At 35.3% G+C, this 24,694-nt stretch overlaps 1 protein-coding gene across 10 annotated transcripts in view; it reads right to left on the reverse strand.

The window, feature by feature from the left end:
• Positions 1 to 24,694, reverse strand: part of VPS13B (vacuolar protein sorting 13 homolog B) — a 438,627-nt gene that overhangs the window by 293,897 nt on the left and 120,036 nt on the right. For 9 of the 10 annotated variants that reach the window (XM_083871399.1, XM_083871402.1, XM_083871397.1 and 6 more), the window contains 2 exons: positions 6,409 to 6,543; positions 5,379 to 5,552 (listed from right to left, as the gene is read on the reverse strand). The exons of the other annotated variant lie outside the window; for it this stretch is intronic. In XM_083871399.1, the coding sequence (XP_083727525.1) occupies positions 5,379 to 5,552; positions 6,409 to 6,543 (309 nt within the window). The remainder of the gene's footprint in view (positions 1 to 5,378; positions 5,553 to 6,408; positions 6,544 to 24,694) is intronic. 10 annotated transcript variants of the gene reach the window in all.

Consider the following 24,694-nt stretch of genomic DNA (forward strand, 5'->3'; position numbering starts at 1 on the left):
TGAGTGAATGCTAAAAGAGGCTTTTCCTTTCTCTTCCTTGGCATTAATTAACTTGGCATTCACCACTGTTACCAACCTGCTCCTCTCTATACTATTCTCCCTTCCTGAATTGTTCAGCAGTACCACCAACCGTTGCCCTTGCCTGAATTTCAGCTAAATTTAAGACGTCATTTTTTTTGCTACAATCAAACTAACTAATTGAAAAATCACCAGAGAGAAAGGGAGGGAGAAATTGCATTACCACAAAATACTTTTGCCCACAAATTCTGTCAGAAAGAAACCTTCCAAATATAGCCTTTCAGTTCAGGCAGTTGAACTGCTATTTTAAATCAAATTTTGAAAACTTACAGGACGTTGCCAGAATTTTTTTTCTAAACAAGTATACTTAATGAATTTAAATCCACACTCCAAAATAAGCCTACATGAATACTGTGTTTTTAGTAACTCATACTATTAACATTCATATTTTTCCAAGGAAAAATATAAGAATAAACCAGATTTTAAAAGCAATTAAGAAGATATAAATGCTGTGCACTGCCTGAGCATAGTTCTCAAAAGACCAGAGTTCTGGCAACTATCATAATCCTTTTGAAATTGTGCATATTAAGATTAAAGATCACTTTGTTCCTCTATTCCCATAACTAGTTGGTATGGTAAAAAGATCAGTCTCCTAGTTTTATATGTAACATCTTTAACATTTGCTCTCCTTTCTGTGCATGTGATTAAATGTAACATTTTGAAATCCCAGAGTTCTGAGAAAAACATAAATCCTTGTCCACAGCTGCTGTTTGACTCTGGAAACACATGCATTTTCTTTTCAAGCATCTACCATCAAAAAATCCCAAAGGACTTGAACTGGAGAACACCTGCATCTCTTCATTTAGTTCCAATAACAGAGTCTAAACTTCAAAATTACAAAAATAGATGCTATGTTCAGCTGCAGTTACATTCTCCCGCTAATTCCCGTGAACAAAAATGCTAAGAGCATGAAATCATTCAGGCAAGCTCTGTCATCGATAGGATAAGATTTTTTGCACCAGAAGCCCAGTGGGAACTTGATAGAAAACTGGCAACAATTACAGATAAAGTACATAGTGAAATCCTCAGGGAGAGAAAAGGAAATGTAATAAGATAGATGGGTATAATTTTTACACATTTATGTCCAAACCACAAATGTGAATTGTCTTTAATTATTCCAATATACTAACCATTTTTATTCATTCATTGTGTTAAATCTTTCCAAAATACTTCAAATTAGACTGTGAATTCTCTTTTACTAGGATTTTTTTGCTTATTTACTTAGTACCACAAGGACTCAGTTAAATTAGAAGTTAAAAAATGTCATTGTTCCAGATTTAAAATTCAGACTAATATACACAGTGCAAGCAGTCAAAATTAAATTTAAAAATATGCCAATTGCATGCTTTTTTAACTGCCAAAAGACGAAGTTAGGGGGCATATGCATAAAACCAAACATACCTCTAATCTGTGCCTCCTTACTATTAAGTTCTAACATATAAAAATCGTATAGTTTACAATAATAAAAAAGTTTATGTTCCTGCTGGTTCAACGTCTATGGTAATTTAGTCATACTTGAAGACATTATTTCTTCAGTTATTTTTTTCCTATTGGCATGGGAAGGGGGTGAATGGAGTCATCTCATCTAAATCAAAATACTGATAGAGGAAAAAAAATTCTAAAGTTTTTGGAAGTTTGAGAAACATAACACTTAAACAAGAAATACCAACTTTTATAAGGTTGAATGTTTGCTCTTCATCCTTTATGCTGCTTTGACAAACTAGAGAAGCCTTCCCACTCTTCCTTTGCTCCACTGAGTGTATAAATTTAACGCATATGAGCATGATACTAATACAAGTACTTTTGTTTACTCCCTTATTTCTCTGCTGCATTATTGACTTATTTAGGCTGATCACACAGAAAACATTATTAATTGTATTTTTTATTTTTGTTCCTCTTGATTTATTTGTAATAAAGCCGTCCATACACTGGCTGTGCAGGCAGTCCCAATTATTCAGTATGGCAAACCAAACAGAGTGTAATCAGCTCACCTCATCTATTCAGCAGCTGTTCATAATTAACTACTAACACCAGCATTCATTTTGAAATCTCCCTCTTCTCTCAAAGGCCAGGTGAAACAAACAAGGTCTGCAGCTTGCTCCCAGGGTTAATAAAGCCAGGGTTATTTCAGAGAAAGAGTAAGAAGACCTTCCCAAGCCCTTGGGTAATGGAATAATCTCCTCTCTTGTACTTATTTTATATGCTGCAGTTTAAGAACTGAGGAGCATATTCACTGATTTTTACAACTATGCATAGAGATACCTGGGGCAGTTTTTTGTACAACTAATTGAAACTAAAATCACAGCATTCAGATTTGTATTTAAGGACTAAAAATTATATTTACATTCTTTGTCCCTAAATACTTCATTTTGCATAAGTGGATCAGTTTTCCATTGATAATGACACTTTATGCATCAAACATTAAATCACTCCTGATGGGTAATCCTGAGTATTTGCACTTGTTTTATACTTGTTATACATTGTACATACTACACATCATATGCTCAAAACATTGCCCTTTTCGAAAGTACAGTTTAGAGCTTTTTCCTTTGGTGGTTGTACTCAATGCAGTATGGTACTGCTAGAACCTTATTCTTTTTCCTCTTCCTCTCAACAGCATAAGTGAAATAGCAAAAAGGAAGATACTAGTGGCAAATTCTCCATCCTTCAGATTTTAAATACATCCTCCTTCCAGAGCCACATACAGACAAGCAGTAAAAGGAAGTTGTACAACCATCCTGCTCACCCTGGATCATACGATTCAAGTGATAGAAGACAGCAGACAGCTGCTGATGCAACAAGGAGAGGAGGAAGAACAGCCCCCTTCCTGTTTTCTGGGTAAATATGCCCTGATTTATTCAAGAATCTCATACCATGTGCACAACCTCCTCCTTAGTATTTTATATCCCAACAGCTGCTTTGATTTTTGATCAAGTTGTTTTCCATTCAATTCAATGAATTAATTAGTCCAAATTCCTACTACAGAACATTATATGCAACATTATTAGGAAAAATTTCACAAACAGTACAACTTCAGTATGGCACAATCGCCTCCAATAGTACAGCTTTAAAAAACCCTTTTATTCCCAAGGGATGAGTTTTTTCTGTGAAATTACCCAGTATAGCTTTTTAAACTCCCAGAAGTGACTGCAACTGACAGCAAATGCATTTTTATGCTCTCAAAGCACTTCATGTTTTCCCTACATGTAATTTTCACAGTCATAATGAAAATGATAGCCATATCTCCAGTATTAAATTGCCGCAGTTTCTTCAGCAAGTATTTGAAAGCGAAGGCTTTTGCTTTGCTGATCCTTTGCATAGAACCTGAGAAAACTGAAACATTAATTATTCCTGGTTTAATTTATGTTTAAAAAATTTAAAATCATTTGCAATATGCCATTCTTCCTGTTCACTGAGACCAAAGCCTTAGCAAATCATTCATTTCTTTCCTCTCGTTTGTCACTCCTCGCAGGTGCCACCTTACAGACCTAGAGGAGCAGAGCTAGAGCCTGAACATGCAGGTTAGTGACTGCCCTTGAGTACACTGAATCACTACAACTTTCCTACAACACTGAGGGGGTAGATGAAGTGTCCAGTACATTTTCAACTCTAAAATCATAACATTTTTAATGCATGCCCATTCCTCAAGAAAACAGGTACCATAGGTAATTGTCTATTACAAAAAATGTTTTGTATCTCAAAATCCCTGAATGTGAGTGTGGCCAGCACTTCATTTGTCAGTGCCTTAATTTTCAAAAGCACCTACTGGCACAACCCATCAAGAAGTCCAACCATCTAACTGGACCATCTATAATACTGATGAGCAAAACTGTATGTGATCCTTATGACCTGTAACAAAAGCAGTAAATGTATAGTGTAGGTATCCACAGAGCCTTTAAAATATAATTAATAGACTAAGACAAAAATCAGAAAATTAACCAAAAAAATCCTTTAAAAAGAAAAGAAATGCAACAATTAGTAATAAATATTGTTGTTATGAACATTTAAAAGGTATTTAAGTGAGTCAACAGGTGCAACAGATTTTAGCTTCTGTTTAAAAATGGATCTGAGTAATTCAGATATTATTGAATCATGAACTGTTTTTTGGCAATGCTTTAGGAGCAGGAACTGAAGATAATTGTTATAAAAACACTGCTGTAAACATTTTCAACATGATGCTCTCCAAGAAACATAGAAGTACAATTACTGAAAAAATAACCTAACAACTGCTGGCTGGAGTGCACAGTGCTTACAAATATTTACTCTGCATAAGAATCAAATGTTGCTTACATATGCACATAAAAATTGCAATGACAGTAATAAATTCACTGTTACTTTCCAGACTAATGAAATTCAAGAATCATTACACAGGAAAAAAAATAGAAAAAAAAAGCACAGTTGGAAGTGTTGAAGTTACTTCTGTGTTTCATAATATTGGCATCAGGTAATCCTTTTGCTTTCCTTAACCTAGACACATTTTTGGACTGTTTTTTTTCCCCATATTTCAGTCCATGTGTAGCATGGCAACAGAAGCAGCTTTGAAAAACATGAAAGCATGTTTTAAGAAGCGCCACACCGACAGCAAAACTTAGTTCCAGGTGTATTTCACAAACTACATGAGTTATTTTAAACCAGACAGATTTCAAAATTGTCAGTGTTGCTTAAAACAGACCAATGTTTTGTTTAAAGACCACAGAAACCATAAGAATGTCAGGTAAAAGTATTTATACCCACAAGGTCAACAACACCCTAAAATTTAGCCAAACAACTCTCACAAATTATTAACTCCTCATTTAAGGCCACCACACAACATCAAATGTGATGAGGTCAGATGTGTGACCTGCAGTATTTTTTAAATTATTTTTATTGTTAACAAATTTTATGATAAACAAATTCTTTATAATAAATTATGCTACAAATTTATATGAACCATTTAGAATTCAGTATGTCAACTTCTGCATAAGAAGGCTGACCCAGTACCAGGAAGAGAGAATAGAACTAATATTCTCAAAATGGATCCTGTCTCTTCCCCCTTCCCCTGCCTAAAATCTACAAAAGTTTCATATAATTATTTTAAAAGGAAACCGAAGTTAATGAAGCACTCCTTATTGAAGAAGACATACATCAAAATACAGCTTTTAGTTCTTTTGTCTCACAGTGAGCTGAAGTTATAACTTGAGCAGTGTGTGTAGAAGATACTTTGACATTTGGCACATTTTATATCAAGCCCCTCTTTTGAAAATTACATTGGATAGGAGAAATGTAATGTGATACCAGCTTAACAAGAGTTTTGTACTTACCAGAATTATGGCAGTAGTCCATATACTGCGGAATTTGGATTGTAAAGGCTACCAAATCTGGAGCTAAGAGAGATTCTGGCTTTCTACTCTCATTGAGCCATTTACTGCTGTGTAAGTCTCTGGTGTCAGAAGGGCCTTGAATTAAAGGAATCAGTTTCTCCTTTCCACCATCACCTAAGATAAAAAATTAAATTCCTTACTGCTTTTAGTGTAAAAGATAAATTTTCAACCCAAACATTCACTAATCCAAAGAGAACATCTATTAATTAACATTGTGAGCACAGAATTAAAAGAGCAAACAGAAAGAGCAGCATCATATAAACTACTGAACAACCTACTTAATGTTTATCCTGTAAATGCCTTGACACCCAGGAGGATTTCAAATAAAGTAATTAATTCTTGATCAATTGAAAAGTGAATTGATCTTTAAAACAGTAATTTCCTTCCCAACTTTATAAAATAATCTATTTAAACATCACCATGAACTCAATATAAAGACAGCGAATTGTTACTGTTTTTGACCTTATCTGCTTTTATCCGTAAAAACATCATAGACGTTGATAAGTTCCCACATATTCCTCAGGAAAAATTTTATTAAAGAAGTAAAAAAAAATAAATAAATCACAGAGGCCTCAAAAACTTTACAAGCAAAATACACACCCGTAGCATTAATGGAAAATGAGGCATTAAACAATCAAGAGAATACATCAAAATTATGCTAAGGATAAAGCTAGGAGAAAGTATTCTGTATTTCTGCTACTTCTTGAATACTTCTAGACTGATATCTGTCTCAGCAGAAAAAAAAAATCTATTTTTTTCATTCAGTGTAAAATTTGACTATACTGAGGCAAGACTGGATCATCACAACATACTTACTAATAACAAAAAAAACCCAAAACAGAATACAAAAACCCCTCTCTGATTCATAGGAACAATGAGTAAATTCTTGTTTCAGTAACTCCCCTTGTAAAAAGCAAGGCCAATTCTCCTATACAGGCAATAAAGTTTTACATGGTCCAGCTGCACATACCTGGGGCTTTGGCACAAATTTTTATTGATCCCACGGTCCCAGAGGCACATTTGACCAATGATGTGCCGCAGTACTTCAATTCAACATTCTGGATTGAGCCCTCAAGAGCTGGCAGGGGATTCTTAGATTTCACACCTAATAAAAGAAAACTGCAAATGTACTAGCCTGTTGAATTTAAATATTTTTATATTCCTTCACCAAGGCATTTAAACTTAATTATATTTTAATTATCTACCTTAGATGTTCTTATAGAATTTTTTGTTGTGATTCACAGGTTTTAAATGAAAGTGAAAGAATGCTGCATTATGTTTTTTTTTAATACAAACACTTATGCATGAAATATATATAAATACTGTGAGGAAAACACATAGGACCACTTAGAAATTCAAAAAACAAATATGCACATATACACATAGATACACTTTTGTTTTCACTTCGTAATTGCCACGTCAACTATTCTTTATGTTTTTATTACGAGCATTTAATTTAAGGATCTTAAAATTACTAAGGGTTTTCAATTTTTATTTAGACAACAACATTTTACTCAGTAGCTATGTAAAGCATTAAATCCATGCAGCTGAGCAGTACAGAAGGCCAACGGCACACTTGCCATTCTTCAGCGGAAACTGGAGTTCAAACCCTGCCTTAGGTCACAAGTGGAAATAAGTTTTGGTGGTCTTTCCTCAGCCCCCATTTGTAAGCACAGAAAACTACTGCACCACTTGGAAGAAGTCAGTGCTATTGGCAGTCACTTCTGAAGAGCTGCCTAGAATTGTGGCAGAAGCAGCAGGGGTTTGTACAAAGCCAGGACTGAGATATGTTGGCAGAGCCCCCCCAATACAGCCCCAGAGCATAGGTGGAGGAAGCCAGCCCTCCAAATCTGTACAGCACTGCCTATCAGAAAAAAACCCACATAAATTCACTTGCAAATTAGAAACAAATAGTTTCAACACCTGTAAGAAGTATGAAAGGAAAAACTAACACAAGTTGCCTTTTTTATGGGTTTTTTTTTCCCCCTCATGCAGAAGCAACTTGGAATTTGTCAGATAAATTTGGCAAGCAGCTTGTTAATTATGCAAACATTAGTATAATTATGGAACCATTTCCTCATGTAGGTAACACAGAATTTGTTCCAAAATCCATAATTATGCAAGGAAGGTATTGTGAAATATCAGATAAAACAGCATTTTTATACATACTTCAAGATTATTAAACACATTAAAGAAAAGTAATTATCTACAGAATTAATTAGGTATTTTGCAAAATCTCTCAAAAGACATAACCCAAAGAACAACCTTTAAAACATATTATCTAGTAAGGAAAAATATCCTAAAAAAAATTATAGGGAACAGAAGATTTCAGATTAAATTTAGTAATTATGCTTAGTTCACTGTGCCTATTCCAGTTCCAAGAGATGGAAGAATATTTCATGGTGCATATAAAATATTTTAGCAAGCATCTTCTTAACATATATTCAAGTTTTTTTCTGGTAAGACATTGAAACAATTTTTGAATAAAAAGTACTTTCAACGATAGAAAGCAAGAAGAAACATATGAAGGTACACACAACACATGGTAAAGCAGACTGAATCTGAAAGTAGGTTCCACACTCTAAGAATTAAATTTCTTATATATCTTATCAAATTTTAACCATTTTCTGTCCTTGAGGTATGTCCAGACTTCTCCTGATTTACAACTCAGGAAGGCTTCAGGCTCAAAGAATACTCACTGAAACTAATTTGTGTACCTTCCATTACAACACCCCATCAGTTCTCAGTCTGAAAGACTAACTACCAGTTTGTCTTGTGAACAGATCCTCATTCCCATTTTTGTCCAGGGTAAGCCTCTTTTAAAGCTGAAAACCCCCTTTGATCTAAGGCATGGTATCTGACACAAAGCATGAATTTGTCAAACAAAAATAGAGGCCACTACATTTAAGAAAAAGAAAAAGAAAAAGAAAAAGAAAAAGAAAAAGAAAAAGAAAAAGAAAAATAAAAAGAAAAAATTGTTTTCTCCATCTTCTGCCAATTCCAAACCAAAGATTATTAAACTGTTAGTAGCAGCCAATATTACAGTTAAAGCAAATCAAACCGAGATCATAATTTGACACCTGTCTTTTAAGCCCTCCTAAAATTGGTAGTTTATTGCTGTTTTCATTTTTCAGCAATTGTTTTAAGAATCAAAATAAAAGGTGTGATGTCCAATATATTTCTCTCACTTCATGATGGAAAACTTAGTTTAAAAACTAAATAATTTTCATAATTATCCTGAACAACTTCTTTGCATTGAGACTAAAACTGTTCATGTTACTTAGATGAATAACTTACATTTTAATTTAGCATCCTATTTGAAAAAAAGGAACCAAGTTTAGTGTGATCATGCTGACTCCTTGTTTCTGCTTACTCCTAGTCCGTCACCTGAATTTCAGGTGACTTACTGAATTTCAGCAAGATGATAGCATTATCCAAGACATTTATTTTCTACAACACTCATGAAAACATGAGTGTATTTTCCTCTTTAACTGACCAGTCTTAATATCCATGACAATCAGCAAAGCGTTGCTCAAACAAACCAATGAGCTGCTTTTCATTTGGCCAGCGGTTAAGGACCATGATGGGAAGCCAGGAAAGCATAATGGCTTGCACTTAAAGAAACCCACAAATCCTTACAACATGGTCGTAAACAATTAAAAATCATATTTTAATGCATATGAAGAAGTTATCAGTAGCAGTAATAAGCTGGGGTTTTTTCTGCTACGGGGTTAGGGTAAACACTTCATCCATTGTTTTCAACTATTTGAACAGAAAATAGAAAGGAAAGTATTGGGAAAACAGCATTCTCATGCTCTTCCTCTTCTATGTTGCTTTGATGTCAAACAGCAACCTGCTTTCAGCTTCAACACCTGAAAACTACAGCACGCCACAGGAGAAGTTGCCAGAAAAAAATTCCCCTCAGGTTTCACAGCTCTGGACTGATGGATACCCTAAAAATCTATTTATTAATTACTGAAATCCCATACAGAGAACACAGTAAAAAACTTAGAATGTCGAACTAAACTTTCATCACAAAAACAAAAATCACCTAAACTTAAGGTGACTGCCCGTGCCAAGTCACAAATCTTTTTCAAGTCATGGAAAGTTTAGAGACTTTTAGTAAACTATTTCTAATGAATTTGTTTAAAATCAGAGGCCATTTTCTTCAGTCCCTAAAATTTTTTGGAAATTATGAACCATCTCTCATAAACCTGTCAAATTGGCAAATTGCTCTACAGAGAAGAAAGAAGCCTCGTTTCCTTCATATGCTTCTATCTGTACTTTCCATCCCTGTAACTTTAGTTATAGAGATGGAAATAGTCTCCCTTATTTCTTTCATTGTGATATCACTATAAAATCAAAGTCTCAACGGTTGTTCACATAACTAAAATACTCCTTAAATACCTGTTTCAGAAAACAAATGTTTAAGCAAGCAAACACTAGAGCTTCCTTCCCTCCCCTCAAAGTTTATGAACTTTTTTTAAGTAGTGTTTTAAGGGATCGATTGAGCATGAAGGTGTTCAAACTCCTAGATAAGAAATGCTCCGTGCCTCCACCTACTAACCGAAATTTTATATGGAGATAAACAGACCACAACATTTTAATTAAGATATTGAGCATGAATTTGAACAGATACTAGGAAAACCAAATCTATCACTGCCAAGAGCACACATTATGCAAATTCAGTATCCTGCAAATTAAATACGAGAAAGGCTTATTTCCAAGGTGCAAGACAAGAGAGTAAAACTTCTGCTGTACTCATTCTTCTGGAATTTCACTTGCAAAAGCTCAACTCAGATTTACTTGACTTTCTTGCTCAGTGGAGTCAAATTAGGGCAACACCTTTTTTTAGTACAAATCAGTTTTTCTTCAGTTTATTCATTATTTTCACCAGGGATAGGGGAATTAAAGACATTATGGAGAAAGAGATACATATGCCAGTCACCATGAAATGTAACTTCTGGCACCTTCTAGATAAATTTTCTAGATGTCTGGTTTTTCTCCTGGAAACATCTTGCCCATTGTTAGAATGATTTGCAGTAAAAATCCAGTCTTTCCTTCCCAATACCCATGTGTACACTCAGTGATCAAGCACAGCCTGTTTCACTTGATTCAGACACAGAATACTTCACATCACCAAAGACTTAAAATTTGTTCTCTCCACACAGTGGAACCCAAAAATAGGCAGAAAAGTTTTCTAACTTAAAATCTACTACACCTTGACAATTTACACCTTGCACATACTACCTCAGTTTAATTAAAACTCCAAGGCTGAAGACCATTGTGTTCCAGGTACATGTACAGAAATATTGCACTGTCAAGAAAGGTTTTCCCACACTTTGAAACAGGTATTCACATCCTCACTCCAATTTTCCAGATGTAGCTTTGGTCTGTTTCATGTACATAAGCCAACCACACAGCTTGCCCAAACTTCCTGAATTCAGTGTCATTCCATGAGCAAGCAGGGTGGAAACAAATAGCTATAAGCAGGTCACAACTATGTCTTTACAGATCAGCTCAGGATTTCTTCTAACAAGCATAGAAATCTAAGCGCTCATTTAATTTAAGGCCTGTTTAAAAACAGTACCTAATTAGTGATTCTACCAATGAACATCTTTTACCAATCCATTTGTGATAACGTGAACTTTCAGTGATTACTGGCAAACCAAGAAACAAAACCTAAACTAATCAATAACAAGCACAGAAAACCAGAGAATAGGTATGTTACTGATTCTGAGGACAAGTCAGGACTGTGTGTCGCCAAATCCCTGAAATACAATAATTCTTTAGAAAGATCATAAAAGAACTACAAAATATGAAATAGGAAATGAGTAAGGCATGACAAACTTTTAGAAACAACTTCACATGAATTGTACCCACATTTAGTCTGTGGCCTCTGAAGTAAAAATCTCAATATTTAAAGCATTAAGTACCAATAAACTATGGTTTGGCAACATGATATAGTAGAAGACTGTCACATACTTGTCAAAAATTATTTCAAACAGTAAAAAGATCAATTCATGAATAAAAGTAAGGCACTATTAACTAAATGAAAAAACATGGAAGCGTAAGTCTTACTGGAATCATGACAAAAATGTCAAATTATTTTCACAGAAACATATATTTAGGTTTTACATGACTAACACAGAAAAGCTAGTAAACAAATTGAAGCATAAGAGAAACCTCATTTCTTTCCTGAGAGATACTCATCTGAGTTCAGCCTCTGCTAAGGCAGTGCTCTGTGAGAACTTCTGGAAGAGAGATGGCACTTCTGAGGAACTCCAAGCTAAAACCAAACTTAATTCCTTCCTCCTTTCAGAAAGAACATAACAGAAGCCACAAAGACCAGCTCTAACTGGCACCAGTCCTCCTTTTCATGTTCAAAGGATTGGGAGAGCATAAAGCTTTCACATTCTTATTTGCAATAAAACAGCAGCAACATAGGAACTTCAACATCTCTTTCAATCATTCTGCTTCCTCACACACACATCACCTGAAAACACTGGGGTATTGTGTTTGAGGTTCCCTCTGCCTCCCCCCACACTCTTGTCCTTCCTGTTTTTAACTGGAAAAACAGAGAAAAAGAGAGGTTTTCCTAAAATGTAGAAACTGGGGTATAAGTATTTTCTGTGGTTTTCCATAGTAAAATCAAGTCTTTGCAATGAAGTACCTCAAGCATCTTCACTGTGTTCACAATTGCATGTTTTCAATCTGTCAATACAGTCTACAGACCATATTTTGAAATCCTATTGTATATACTCACAGACTACTACTTTCTTCTTCAAAACAGTTAATTCAGGCAGCTTACTTTAAGGAACTGTCAAGGTAAAATTGTTTGGGCGTTTGGTCTAACTCAACTTTATTTAACATCAGAGTTTCTATTCTGATTATCATAGTTATTTATTTTCATGTAACTGTATCAACCAGTTTTTAGTCTACATATCACTATTCTAAGAAATTATTGTTTCATCTCCACCAACTCCCAAGACTTAACAGAGCACTCACAACAGGATTATGGTAGACTTGTCTTGCCTTTAACATATTGGACAGATTGTCTACTGACTTGAGCTTCTGTGCCAGAACTCCACACATAAGAGACCCCTGTCCTAAAAACAGCTCTGATTTTATTTTCTCTTCAACCATGGTACTAAAAGAAAAAGTAAATCCATGAAACGGTGACATTTAGTGACAGACTGCAATGCTCCCTACAGAAAGTCAAGCTTATAATTGGCTTTGTTCATGGGCAACAATGATAAAATATTTATTAATGTAAATATGCATCATTCTCTTCATCAGAACAAAAACTACAAAAAGCACATGTTAAAATCTCTCCAACTTATCACTTAATTCCTTAAATTGACTGTAAACTAACTAAGGTTTCTCCATTGCCTAAATACTAAACAAAATGCAGGGTCATCGTTATAAACGAAGATTTACATATTGCAAAATATTTCCCAGCTTGCTAAAGAATACCAACATTTCACCTACAGGGAGAGTCACTTAAAAAAGACAAAATCCTGTTGCTACATTCCTGTTTCAAGATTCCCCACACTATGGCCTTCATACAGATCCCCATTTGCCCTAACCCAAAAGCCTCTTGATTATTCTAAAATCCTGCTTCAAATGGAGAGGTAAATAAGAAACCTGTGGTTCAAAAACTGAAAACCAATATTGAAGAAAACATAAAACATTTGGAATAATATGCTTAAGGCATTCTAGGTAAGAAGAAGCTTTAAATATTCCTTATTGATGATCTGTTTTAAGAGATTATACAGTAAGGTAAAATGTGATTTTAATTTGGAATGCTCATATGAGAACTAAACAGCTACCACTGAACTGCACAGAATCACTTGAATTATTAACACTGAAAAAGACCTTTAACATCATCAAGTCCAACTGCAAACTCAACACTGCCAAGTTCACCAAAAGAAGTAATCAAGTGACCAAACACCGTCCTCTAGGTGCTTTTTACAGTGCAGCTGGAGGTGATGTTAGTGAAGATAAGGGTGAAAATTTTAACCATGCCTTCCTTCTAGTAACAGAAACATTCCCTTCTGGTCCTACCATAACTCCCAGTGTGCTGTTTCCACCTGTGATGATACCAAACACTGACTGGAGCACAGCTGGACAACAATTTGCAAGTGTTGCACACTGACTGCTAAGTTTCACCTGTGATTAGTAATATTTATTTAATTTACTACTACGCAGTATTTGCAAAGTTTTTTCAGGATAGGAAACGTGAGGGGGAAGATGTGAATCTCACTAGCAGCAATCACTCTGTGAGAGCAATCTGCCACAAAAACTGCACTGGAGTTGGCAGAGGCACAAAGCTGGGCACGAGTGCTGTGAGAGCAGGGGAATGAGGTGTGAGCAGCTCTACCTCAGCAGCTGTAGGGAAAAACTAGGGCAGCTCAGACAATGGGTTGTAGACCTGCAAGCCAGGCTGGGGCTATGGAGTGGCAAGCAGCTGTCCCCTGGCACATCACATGTCAGAGGAGGTCAGGCATGGGCAACAGAGACAATCACAAACCCCTCTGCCATGAGCAATCTTGACCTCATCCCACACCACCAGACTTCTCCTGCTCCCTGCTGGACTGTGGATCTTTTTGATCTAAACAGCCAACTCTTAGAAAAGAAATACCATTTTCCATCTTTAAACACAAATAGTATCGAACAGCTCTAGAACTTTGCTGTGAAAAATGTAGTTTTGGGCAATTTATTATTATTCATCTCATTATTGCTAAGATTCCGGCTATTTAGGCATCGCCAATTATAAGCATACTTAATTCAAGCCATTATTTTGGATTTGACAATATGGCACTGGTCAGGACACAGGATTAAAGTAGCTTTAGTGCTACTCTTCCTGCTGTTGTAAACTGATGTTCAAAAAGAAAAGGCCTGGTTTTCCTTTCTGCCCAATCCAACAGCTGCATTTCAGATATTCTGTATCATTTGAGACAAATGGTAGAAGCCAAAGTTGATGCATTAAAATAACTTTTTTCTTCCAAGAAAATACAAAAACCCATCAAAATCTGGCTTGTAACTCTAGAAAACCATGTCCTATCAATTCTCATACCTATCTGTTGTCAGTAGACAAATGAAAAAAGTGACACGCATACAAATGCTTCCGGGATACAGATAAATAAGAACCTGAGAAACCTGCACAGTAAAGTATTTGAGGGGAGATCCTGAAAAAGATGAAGACAGACAGATGGAGGAAAGAGCTTACAATTCCCATTCTCAGGAAGACACCCTTTGGTTGGAAGCCATGCACTTGCAATAGGTTGCTTCCATCTCAGTTGTACAACCTTCTATCCATTTCAAATACAATTGTTTTGCTGTATCTGAGGATAATAATAGCTCATGCCAAATGTCAACATGTAAAATATATGAAAACACTTTCATTCATTAATAAATACTAGTAGGATCTCAAAAAATCTGAAATGCATTTTCTATCTAGTCTATTTCAAGTTGTATCCAGTACTAGCTCAAAGGGCTTATTTTCAAACACATTAAGCAAAAAGTGCTATTTTTCTTAGACTCAGGATTAAAGTCTGCATTTTACAACTCTTCCTTTAGTAAAAAGCTGGGTAGTAACTGAAGAGCAGCCTTCTAGTACAGCAAATTGTAGGAGAAAAGAACAAATTCTCAGACAAATCAGAGCTCATCTCAGACCTTACACCCTTCTGTTGCACCTGTGGAGCTCCTTTCTCTAAGGCACATCTACTCAAATAAACTATTTGAGTTTTGAGCAACTACAAAACTAATAAACATTTCCTACGAGTTTATATTGCCTTTAAAAAGCCTCCTTCATCAGAACAGATCCAAACCTTATAGTGCTATGTAACATACCTACTATGCTAAAAAGACAAGTAGTGCCAGGTATCACTTATGATTGAGCTTCCCTGTAACACAAATGATACCTGGTCACCTGTTTGCTGTCAAACATAATATCTAATAATATGCTGAAATCTCACAGGCTCAGTTGGAGCTTACTGAATATAGGACAGTAGTAAAGAGGTAAACAAGATAAGGATTCTAGAGGATGGACAGAGTAATCCTTTAAGCAGTAAAGAAACTGCAGAAGTTCATAAAAATTCAAAAGAAGGTCAGATGTGTTCAGTAGTGGTATTATCAAAAATAAAGAACATCTAAAGTGTAATCATTAAGAGTTAATTTCTTGAGTTGCTGGCATGGGGGAGAAGCAAAAGAGAACGTTAACATCCCTCAGCTGGGAAATGGAAAAAGCCCAGAGTCAAGTGACAGGAGATGGACCACAGAGATTGCTGCTACAATCACTGACTGTAAAGGAGTAGGAAATGGCAGGAAAACAGTTATTCAGAAAGGGTGGGTAAGTAAAATATGATAGAAATTGAAATGAAAGATTAAAATACAGTATTAGTATTATCATGAACAATCTTCCCATGACTCTCCTTCTCAGAGAGTATATGCTGTTTTAACCAAAAAGTCTGAGTTTACCCCTTTACATGTGGTTTTCCATGCACACAGATGACAAAATTTCACTTTCATTAAAGTTGAGGGTTTTTCTAACTGGAGTATCATTCTTATTCACAATTTTCTATATCACACTGCAATTCTTTATATCACTGTACTCCTTCCAACAATTTAATACAGACTGTCTAGGATATCAAATTAAAAATACAATACTCGAATTTTAACAAATATGTTGGTATTTTCTTTTAAATGGTCTATGCAACTCCTGAGGACTTAAAGAAAACAATACAATTAGTGTCTGGAATGGCAGTTCCTTACACTGGGATGATATTAACCTTTAATCCTCGAAATCATTAAAGAAATGTTTGTAGAAATATTTTTAGCCTCTTTATCTCGTCAAAGTACTGGAAGTTAAGTCGTGTCTGTACAAACCAATCATTTTACCAGCAGTTTTATATTTCTTTAAAGCCTCATATAAAAAGCACCTGCTTAAAGTGAGTAATGGAGTTTTATATTCATTGCACTTAGGAACAGCGTATGTAACCTATTCCGTTTTCCTCCCTTGTGGAATATATTTCAGCTTATATTGCACAGCACATTACGGATGTGTATAAAGGCCCTCTGATCAGCAATTTGGACTGCAGACAGCAACCTGCATGAATACGCTTTTTTCCCCTTCCTTAAGTACAGTATCCACTTGATTCACCAACACAAATTAAAACCATCCTTTAAAGATGATGATCTCACCTTTACAGTGAATACATGAAGCCCATGCATGGAACACCATAGCAATGTCAGGCTGCAATCTGCAGCATACACCCTGCACAATCAACAAGCAATACACGAGCTGTCAGTATTTCAAAGACAGAATCCAGTATATAATCTTTCCTATCCAAAGAATAGAAAATCTCCATTAGTGTGATTAATTTTTGAAATGTTAAAAACCTTGTGGCCTATTAACACACAAAAAATTGAAGAAAATTCAAGTGCAAGGAGTCCTGTAACACAGCACAAACTAAAGACACAATTTTATACTGGAATTTGCATTTTGTCAGAAAACATGAAAAATGGTACTTCCATTATAGCTCATAGCACATGCTTGTGATATCTTCATAGCTAAGAGATTTAAAGAATTTTTCAATTCAGCCTCACAATCAAGTTTCCCTGCAGAATTTAGTGCTCCATTTCAATAATACTATGAACTTGAAATAGCTGTACAACAGTAGTCTTCAATTATGACAATACTTATGCTGTATTCAAGTAGGTAATACAGGCATGATTGCAACAAGAAGAACATATTTTTATTTTTTCATTAAAAAAAAACAACAGTGGCTTTTGATGGGGCAAAAGTAAGTTATGTAATCACTTTTGCATGATTATTCATTGTATTCATGAATTAATCATAATACATATCACTACATTGCACACAAAGTACGTTGATTTCCATGTATTTCAAAGCAGAATGATTTATCCCCTATGCACAGAACCATATCCTCACAGAAGCAGATGCTACTTTAGAGTAGACAGTTACTTTTTGCATCTTCTTCCACCCACAATCTATCTGCTGGTAAGTTTTAAGTAACATGGAAAATAAATTTGCCAGAACTTAAACTAGGCATAGAATTACCCATCAATGTTATTGCACGTAAGTACTTACTCACTGAACTAAACAGGAAGAAGGGCTATATTACATTAGCTTGATTAGTACCTCATGGAAGGCTGCAGAAGCTTGGAGGTCAAGGCAAGTTTACTGAGCCCATGAGAAGTGGAAGGAATAGATATTCTATAGTCACACATCTGAGGTAATATCTGTGATTGTGCAATTGCATATTTTCTAATTTATTGTAATTAGGTTAGCACTACAGTATGCTTGTTTGCTACAAATATCTCACTCTGATATACTTGATACAGTAAATCGTGATAAATCTACCCAATATTAAGATAGCTGAGATAGAAAGGACTTCAAAGTTTAAATTAAGTCTTGCAAAATCTTCACATTATCTTTGAATGATAACCAAAGGAGATTCTGAAAAGAAAAAAAAAGTCAAATTTTTTAAGACAGAGGAACAATATTACAAACTTACTGTTTTTACAATGTTGTTTCCTTTCCCAATTAGATTTCCTTAGCATAACTAACAATCTGTATTAAACATCCTCATAGGTATTATAACTAAGCTTAGTTTATAAAAAGGAGTGCTATATGAATACCAGTTGTATGCTTTTCAAAAGAAGGATGTAAACTTATTTAGCGATCTGTTTTTCTCTTTCATCTTATCTCTAGTTTCTGTGTAGATTTATAATGCTCATTGTTTCCAATTTTAACAAATAACCTAATGGCAGAAAGGAAAATATGTTAACCTTGGAATTATTTGCAGTTGTAGAAATCCCTTTTGTCTGGCTCATGCAAGGCCTGCAATCTGTTTTAAACACAGATTGTCTGTCTTTTGTCTGACAGCCACCAAGCTGCACAAATTACTTTCTGCCTGTTCACCTGTTTGCAGCTGTGTCTGTAAGCTAAGGATTCTGTAGTTTGACTTGAGCAACCACTCCAGGATTGATGACATGTGCTGCTGATAAACTGAGCAATTTGAAGAAATTACTGGCTAAACTTATTGAAAGACATCTGTGCATGGGCTGAGAACTAGAAGCCTTCAGTTGTGTGTTTGCAACCTGCAGTGGCTGCAATCTGTTTGAAGTGATATCCTTCTATAACAGAGCTGGTCCTGCCACAAAATAACTGAACCATCTTTGCAACACATTTTTTCACCCAACAAGAGAATTCTGCTCTTTCACTCTTGAATATACTTCCTAAGTAGAAGATATAACAACAATTAAGACTTCCTATACTCATCTAGCAGAAGTAGCTTCTTTTGAAGTGTCTCCATTTTTCACTGGAGATCTGGCATTCTGTGTTGATTCCCCAGCCCTCTCTGCTCACAGACTAGTTCTCAGCAGTTAATGCTAGTTTGAGTGTCTCACAGGCACCCTTATTATGTTAGCCAGGGGACATGCCTTGGCAGTATTACGGGGGTACAGCTCAACTCTTCAGCTAATAGTAATGCCTGAGGTTTCTGCTCTAAAATTCAGCCATCAAAAAACTCTACTTCTAAACCATGTGAACCTGGATAATGTTCGAGCTTCTAGGGGATACTTGCAGATGTTAATTTTAAGCACAAGAAGCCCAAGACTGTGCTCTCAGGGTGAGCATGTGCACGCATATGTGCATATGTATGAAATTCTTTTGCTTTAAAAAAACTCCACCAGCCTGGTGAGCTGTGTGTGATGGCTAGCCAGTTCTAAGCTGTGCACTACATTTAGCAAAATAAACTCCTAAGTCCTTTGGGACACATTCTATAGTGATATAATTCAACATTGCTCCCATTTCCTTTGTTCTTACACACGTAGCATAAACGGATTTCAAGTACACACTGTGACAGAGTAAGGCAAAGAAAAATTCTGCACATCTTCAAATGTTTTAGTAGCCCAGAATAAACAACAAATTAAAAATGTTACGAAAATTGCTTCGCACAGTAATGTGAAAAAAATTAATTGAAGGAAAAGTGTGTTAAGCCTAAAAAAGTAGCTAAGTGCTTAGAGAACTTCCAGTGAGTAGTCAAAAGCACGAAAGTTGTCCATTTTCACATCTGCACATTAACCCTCTGTCCCCCACTAAGCCTTCATTTTAGGCATTTAAAAGGATTTAGCATGCAGTATTTAAGTACCCAAAACAAACTATTAATTTCTCCTTGTTGTCTTTACAACCACTTCATACCAAAAGCCAAGCTACTGACTGAAATCAAACTATCAGAACTCGTATCTGTGCTATTTGTTAGCTTTAGCAAATGAGTGTGCTAAAAACAGTGCTTCCATTTTAATTTAGTATTTGGAAACAAGTATTACCTTTAAAAGTATCTTCACAAACAAGGTTTACTAACAAGGATAACTATTTTCAAAATACATACTACATTGAATGAAAAAATTATCACTGTGCTCAAGAACATTTGAAAATAGGAAAGCAAAGCTTTCAAGTTAAGTAGCTATATAAATTGGGCTTTCACATTTTAGAACCCATAAACTGGATTCACCACAGAGCTGAAGTGACTTCCTGGAAAAAAGAATATATAGCATAGTGTATATGCGTACAATAAATCAAGTCTTGATTATGTGCAGCTAAAAACTATACATCAGCAACAATAAAACCTTTAAAACACCATGCTACAGCAGATATCTAAGTAAATACAGCATATTTTTATCTTTAGCATCTATGCATATTGTGCATTCGAGCATTTTTAATGTCAGCTTTTATTTTAAAAGAGCTAAGTCGTGAGAACATTCTTATGTACCACTTCATAACTCTGACACCAAGTATGTATAAAAAGATTAGCCTTTATTTGGTATAAAATCAGTTGGCAGTTTTACATCTGTGCAATGCAACATAAATACCCCAGCTGGCATCTCAGACTCACACACATATGGACTTCAAAACAGAAACTTCCTTATTTGCAGCACTGCCAGGGTAATTTTGTATACTCTGCATACTACAGCTATTTGTCAGGCCCCTGCAGGTGTGCACTGCACATAAACACACAGCTGTAGTCTAGCAAGCCAAGTGTTCCATCAAACACATAAAGGGAGACCTCAGCAGCTGGATTAGTCATCCCTGCAACAGGTCCAGAGAGAACAATATGGGTTAGTATTTTTGGAAAAGCATGGATGGTAAATTTATGATTATGCTGGCCTTACCAAATAACTGCTGGATTGTGTCATTTTTATGCAATGTCTACTTATTAAAGTTTTTGTTAGAATGGCTGGAACAGACCAAATATTTTTTAGTTTTTAATATAAACAATAAGGTAGTTTATGTATAAAATAGTTTATTAAGTGCAAAATGTTAAAAGGTTTTCATGCTAGTGGTTGGTTTTTGACAGATGTTACAATTATTTGCATTGGCTTTAACAGACAAATCGCTGGAATCAATTATAGTTAGTATATCAAAGTTTCTTACTAGTTATATATTATGCTATATCACATTTACTATATTCATATAGGATTTTTCTATTCCTTTTTTTTTGCTGTAACTGCTTAGATCACAAGTGAATTCCTAAAAACACTTGATAAAGAGAAGTGCAGAATGAACAACACTGTGATTAACTTGCTGATTTTAACAAATTTTAAAACTCAACTAATACGACTTTCTCTCAAAACTGTTTAGAAGACATCAGCATCCAGAGAATTTCATGGTGGTCATACAGATGTTAAAAATATTTTAATCAACCAGAAAAAGCAGTAAACTTAATTTTATGCAAGTTTCCTTTAAGAAACTTCATATGTCAAAATCAAGAATAAAAAGAATCAGTAAGAAAATTAATAAAATTTTTAAAACTGTTTGCCACCCATTTATTCAGAATGGTATGTATTTCAGCACTTAAAAACTGCCTCAGAAAAGATGAGAAACTATAAATGCTATCAGGACTAGTCCTATATTAATTTCATCCATTAAACTTTGAGTTCAAATATGCAGGCACCTGTGCTTTCCTTCCCTTTGGTCTATGTTTGGAAATATAAAAATTTACCAGAGCTTGTATATTGCTCTTTTTTCTGAAGGTGACCTGTTTACACACTAATACCAGCTCTTTCAAATGTCATGTACTGAGGGAAAGATGTCAATTCCACACCATGGTAGAGCAGACATTGACTGGCACTGAGAACATAACCACATTTTTCCTTGCATAGACCAAGACTTTGGCAGCACCTGGGAACACTATGAGCAGGAATCCATTCCCAACTGCCCATGCTTCATTAAGTTAATTGCATCATTTCAAGAAAGAAGAGAAGGGGCTTCCTAAAGGTCACTTTCCTAAACATGACCTAATGACATTTCAAGACCAGGTATGTGTCATCCACAAGAAATATCACTACTGGGGGCTCAGAAATGTACATGAAGGTTATGTTAATATTATGGTAACATAAGATCTAATCATTATAATTACTGATACATAACTAATAACAACATAGTCATTTCCTCATGCGTATAAAGGTAGCTGTTTTTTTAAGCCAAACAGGTTGTAGTAAATGCTGAAAAGGCACCAGACTCAGATGAACAGTACTCAGCCATATTCAGTATAAAAGCCACTAAAACATGTCATAACAAAATCAAAAAGAAACACTTAGAAACAAAAAATGGAACACGGGGGGTATGAATCAACACATACAAGTAACCAGTGCAACCACCAAACCACAGCTGAAATGCAAAGAGCAGATTTATTTAATTCCCTCACTAATGAAGCTGGGTGGCAGAGACACTCATTCCAGCACATAGAGACATACAGGGACACGGGCTCTGTTAGGCTCAGCTCTTCCTAGCAGACAGCAGAAGGGATTACTTCCTTCCCCAATACACTGAAGGGCTTCATGCATGTAATAGTTTATCACAAAGCTGAGTTTTTATGATCTCTGAGCTTTTGTTCTCTCACTCTGTCCCAGCAGGAGGCTTGGGCATGTCTGTTAGAATGTGATATCTCTACAAGGGAATTCTACTTCTCAAAACAGGCAGAGGATGGACAGCGCTAGGCATAGGAAATGGAGTTCTCCCACCCTGGTATTCTTAGCATTCCCAGCAGCAAGGCCACTTGAGCAAACTTACCATCCTCCTCACCATCCTTCCATTTTTAACCCTTTTCCTCCAACATCAGGTAAATGTAAAAGGCAAAGTTAATTATTCCTTTTTATTGAAAAAACTATCTATCCAAATCAAAACAGAAAATTCATAACTTCGGGGATACAAAGTTTGCACCCATCTTGGATTTACAGCCTACAAAATACACGGACAAAGCTTTAACAATGGAATTACTAATCTAGTAAACTGAAGGCAGAGTCCATATCAAAGATATAGTAAGAAATGGAATATGGCAGAAACCGACTGATGGTTTGAAGGCAAAGTTTTCAAGATTTAATGGCATATTATAACAGTGATGAAAAAACTACATTCAAAAGTACAATATTTGCTTTATTAAAATGATCTATAACCTTACTAATTGTTTACAAGAAATCAATTACCTCTACTTCAGATAAAAACTTAAAGTATCTTTCTTGAATAACAGCTCAAGATGACCACAATATTATAGAGCAAAATATTGTGATGGCCATAAAGCAAAACTGTGCCTTCTCAGGACATCTTTAAGAAAGTGTTTTTGAGAATTTTACAAAAAAATTAAAGAAGAATTGGAGGTTTTAAGTAATAATATTATGCAGTGAATTATAAGAGAATATAAATTTAAGAGGGAAGAAGAGCAATGACAAGGGGATTGGTGAGGGGTGGAATGTCCTAGTAAGAGACAGAAGAAAAGGAAGGAGAGTCTTGAACACTCTCATAGTAGTAGGGCTCTGCAAAAGAGGAAGTTCATAAAAGCTGGCAGAACACCAGGACCTACTTCCCTGAGCAGACTGAACATAGAACTTGGCTTAGCCTTGTTGTATGTATGGATTTGAATGTGGTCTGAGCCCTCCAAGATAACCCATTCCAATTTAAAAAATTAAACTTAAAGATCTAAACACATCACGAGGCAACCTTCCCTGAGACTGTTCCCAAAGAACAGCATTCCAATACAACTAAATCAAGCCACAGACCCTCTTCTCTGTCTAGAAGCTCAGGTAAGTGAAGCACTTCGAACAAAAGCTCTTTTCCAGGAAGAAAAATTAACTTATTTGAAGTAATGGATAGGGAAACACAGTTCTTATGATGAAGGATGTGTCTATACAGCTACGTGGCAGGGATGATTATATTATTTTTGCTTGCACAATCCAAACCATATTTAGACCTTCTTCACAACCAAGTCATCTATACTTTTGTTTTCTTTTAATTTTAACCTCATATTCAAAAATGTGCCTGCCTTTGCTGGCTGGCATTTTAGGTACAGTTGTATTACACATGTCTTAATCAGATCCTGCCTAAGACTGTATCAAACCCTTTAGAAAGAAACAAAACCCAAAAATCTAAGGAAATAGTCATTTTTGAAATTCATTTCTTGCTGCAGATAGCATGTCATTTAAAAAAATTAAATTAATAAAAATTAAAGTATAGAAGAGGCCCACTTGGGAAGTATTCAAAAATACTGATCAACAGCACTATCTAGTAAGAGCATTTCACGTCTCCAAATTTTTTATGCATTTATTATGCAAGACATTTCTGTGCAGTGTTAAGCTAGCAGACCTTGATAATTCAGTGAAGAAGATACACCTTGCTTACCACAGGAAAATGACAAGCTGTTACTGAAACAGCAACAACAGAAAATTCTTGCAGGTAATCCATTGATGCTACATAGTAAAAGAGGAGAATGATAAACAATTACTGGAAGGATACAATGGCTTCCTAAATTAAAGTTTGAGACTCAGCAGTGACAAATTTTAGAACACACCATCACTAACATACTTAAGTGTTCTGTAAGAAACAAAAGAAAATACTTTCTATGTTCGCAAAACCTATCAACTGAAAAAGATGGATTGTTCAGAGGTAAATTCCATTTACACAAATGGATATAAATGCAAAAGTGGCAAAAAAGACTTTGTATTACAGAGAAACACAGGAAAGAAGTGTAAAAGGTTATACAATTATAATCACTATTTTAGTTAAATTTTATCCTGGTAAAAATTAGAATTGAAAAGCCACCCTACATGCCTGAGAAATGCATATTGACTGTATCTCCAAGACATTTAAAAAACTTAATAACTGATAAAGAACTTCCTGTATTGAGAACTATACTACTGTTGCCCAAACAGCTGAAGCAACATTACCCAACTGT

The sequence above is a fragment of the Zosterops lateralis genome (genome assembly GCF_965231275.1).
Source record: "Zosterops lateralis genome assembly, chromosome: 1".
Taxonomy (NCBI): Eukaryota; Metazoa; Chordata; class Aves; order Passeriformes; family Zosteropidae; genus Zosterops; species Zosterops lateralis.